Source organism: Montipora foliosa, chromosome 1 (genome assembly GCF_036669935.1).
Source record: "Montipora foliosa isolate CH-2021 chromosome 1, ASM3666993v2, whole genome shotgun sequence".
NCBI lineage: Eukaryota > Metazoa > Cnidaria > Anthozoa > Scleractinia > Acroporidae > Montipora > Montipora foliosa.
This window is the reverse complement of record NC_090869.1, coordinates 72,048,538-72,051,037: the sequence shown is the minus strand read 5'-3', so window position 1 is coordinate 72,051,037 and position 2,500 is coordinate 72,048,538. Positions and strand designations below refer to the sequence as shown.

Below are 2,500 nucleotides of genomic sequence, written 5' to 3'. Positions count from 1 at the left end.
TGATTTTGCAAATGTTCCTTAAATGAAAAAAGCAGGATTTACAAATAGCAGCAACATGGTGTTCAAGAGACATATCCTCGTCTAGGATAACGCCCGAATTGTGATAGTATTGCTGGCTGATTGCTGAGGCCGCATTAGGGCAGGGAGGAATCTAAGTATCCTGTATCCCCAAATATCCTGATCTGTATCCCGTTAATTTCTATGGTTTGTATCACTATAATACCAGTTCGGTTTTTTAAAATTTCCTGCATCCCGTTAATTCCCCCCCCCCCCCCCCCTCCTCCAAATATCCCATATCCCTTTAAATTTTTTACCTAAATCTCCTGTATTCCTGTTAACCCCTAATAGGGCCTCGTTGTTTCCACTGGAAAATTTAGTAGCATTAATAATAAGAAATAATCTCTTTCTTTTTTTACAACAAATAACTTCTAGTTAAATTATAGCTTTATCTTTCTGGTAATCTCTCCCCATTTTCCGAAGTTTACCCGTGGTTGTAGTCCACTGTAACTGGACAATTTGTGTTAACTATTTGTGCATCCCACGGATACGGCCTTATAGGCGTCTTGTTTCGTTGAAAATTGGCGTTACTTCCGTTTCTTTCCACATTTAGCAGAACGGATGTTTATGATATTAGCCAATCACTGGCCAGTTTTTATTAGGATCGGTTGAAATGACATTATAATGTGATCACAGGCCAGACAACCCTAAGGATGCGAGAGCGCATGACGTCACGTTATTTTGAGACAGTTGTAACGGCCGATTCAACTAATCGAGGAAAATATTCCATAAAAACTTCAAATCGCGATGTTTCTTTCTGAAAACTCATTTTATGGACACCCAGATAAATGAAGTTCACTCACCTACTATTTTCTGCGTTGTCCTGAGTGATTTGATGGGTTTTTGGGACGCTTCGATTTCCACGTGCCCAAGGTTGGGAGGAAAGCGACCTTTGGAAGTGGGAGAAATTCGGCTAAATTCTGGAGGCACTCGGCCATGAGCGGTCTTGGAAGTTGCACGCCTTTTAGAATTATGTTCTTGTCTTCTGTTGTGATACTTGACGATTCGGAAACATTTTGTGAACAAATATTTATAACGCGTCACACGCGCAACTTGATCGCTCAAACGTGCCCGATTATGCATTAAATCTACATGGCCTTATGACATTCCATTGAAAAAAAACTCGTAAAATATTCGCAGACCGGTCGATTTCTCTGAAATTTGAAGGGATGATTGCTAACGAATAGAGCAAGATTTTTCACAATAACTTAAAATTCCTTTGTTAAGCATGAGAATTCGACGAAGAGGTAAATGCGACTAAATTTGTTGCGTGCGTTGATATTTTTGTGTTTTGATTGTTGTGCAATTTTTGACAGAGAATGTTACATTATGACAAAAAGATCTACGAATAGATCGTTAAAAAATCTTTATTTTGAGCGGTTATTTGGACATAAAAGATGCAACGCTTAGCGAGAAATAGTATTTTATGTGACTAGTTTGGAAAAACGTTTTTTCGCTACTTTAACATTGTGTTAAATTTAACATTGTGTTCGATCAAACCAATATTGCCCTCTTATTAAGTTTTCTTGAACACAACGTTTAGCCGACTTACTAACATACAAGGTAACATCGAGCAACGTTTCTTCACCCCGGGGTAGCCTCATCCCCGGGTTACCCACGGGCGCTATGCACAAATACGAGAACACATAAGCAAGTAAGAACATCGCGGATTCTTGCTCCCCAACGTGCTTGCCGCTTGCCGACAAATATAGGAAAGAAGGTTTGGGTGAACTTTAAATTAGGGGGGCGGGGGAAGGGGGGGGGGGGGGAAGGGGAGAGACATCAGAGCCTCAGCTAATGAGGACTTTTGGTACCTGTCTTTCAGCTGCTGAAAGAAGATGTTTTGATTGGAATCTCGGTAAGACTTAAATACTCTTCAACATTATTTCACATTTCACTCACATTTCCGAGTCAATCTTACGAAATCAACATATTATTTTCACGGTTTTGCATCCTCAGTATGCTCTTGTGGTGGAGGCAACGCTCGACTGACAACTGACTGCGACAAGCTGTCAAATGATACATTGTCTGGCCGTTATCCACCAACAGGGGGGAGTAAATACCACTCCGCTTACTGCGTTGAACACAGCAATTCCTCTGTTCTGTGTACGGGTGAGGCCGGAGCACGAAGATGGCTAAAGCACAAAGCAAAACAATGTGGAAAAGGTATGTTAATACTTAAGTCGAGTGATGGCAATTGAATTGATTTGTTATACTGTAAGTGAAGATGATTTCGCGTTGAAATGTTTTTTTTCTCTTTTTTGAAATAATCACCTGTGTATTTATACTAAAACAATTATTCGCCTCAGGCTCAGTGATTATCGATGAATATTCACCTCGAATTCGTCTCGGTGAATATTCACCGATAATCACTTCGCCTTCGGCGAATAATTGTTAATTAGCATAATTACATAGGTGAGTACTGAAAGTACTCTGCGCTGAT

At 40.2% G+C, this 2,500-nt stretch overlaps 1 protein-coding gene across 1 annotated transcript in view; it reads left to right on the top strand.

The window, feature by feature from the left end:
- LOC138007812 (adhesion G protein-coupled receptor L4-like) overlaps nucleotides 1-2,500 on the top strand; it is a 95,438-nt gene that overhangs the window by 45,019 nt on the left and 47,919 nt on the right. The window contains exons 3-4 of the mRNA XM_068854894.1: nucleotides 1,883-1,915; nucleotides 2,017-2,223. Of these exons, the coding sequence (XP_068710995.1) occupies nucleotides 1,883-1,915; nucleotides 2,017-2,223 (240 nt within the window). The remainder of the gene's footprint in view (nucleotides 1-1,882; nucleotides 1,916-2,016; nucleotides 2,224-2,500) is intronic.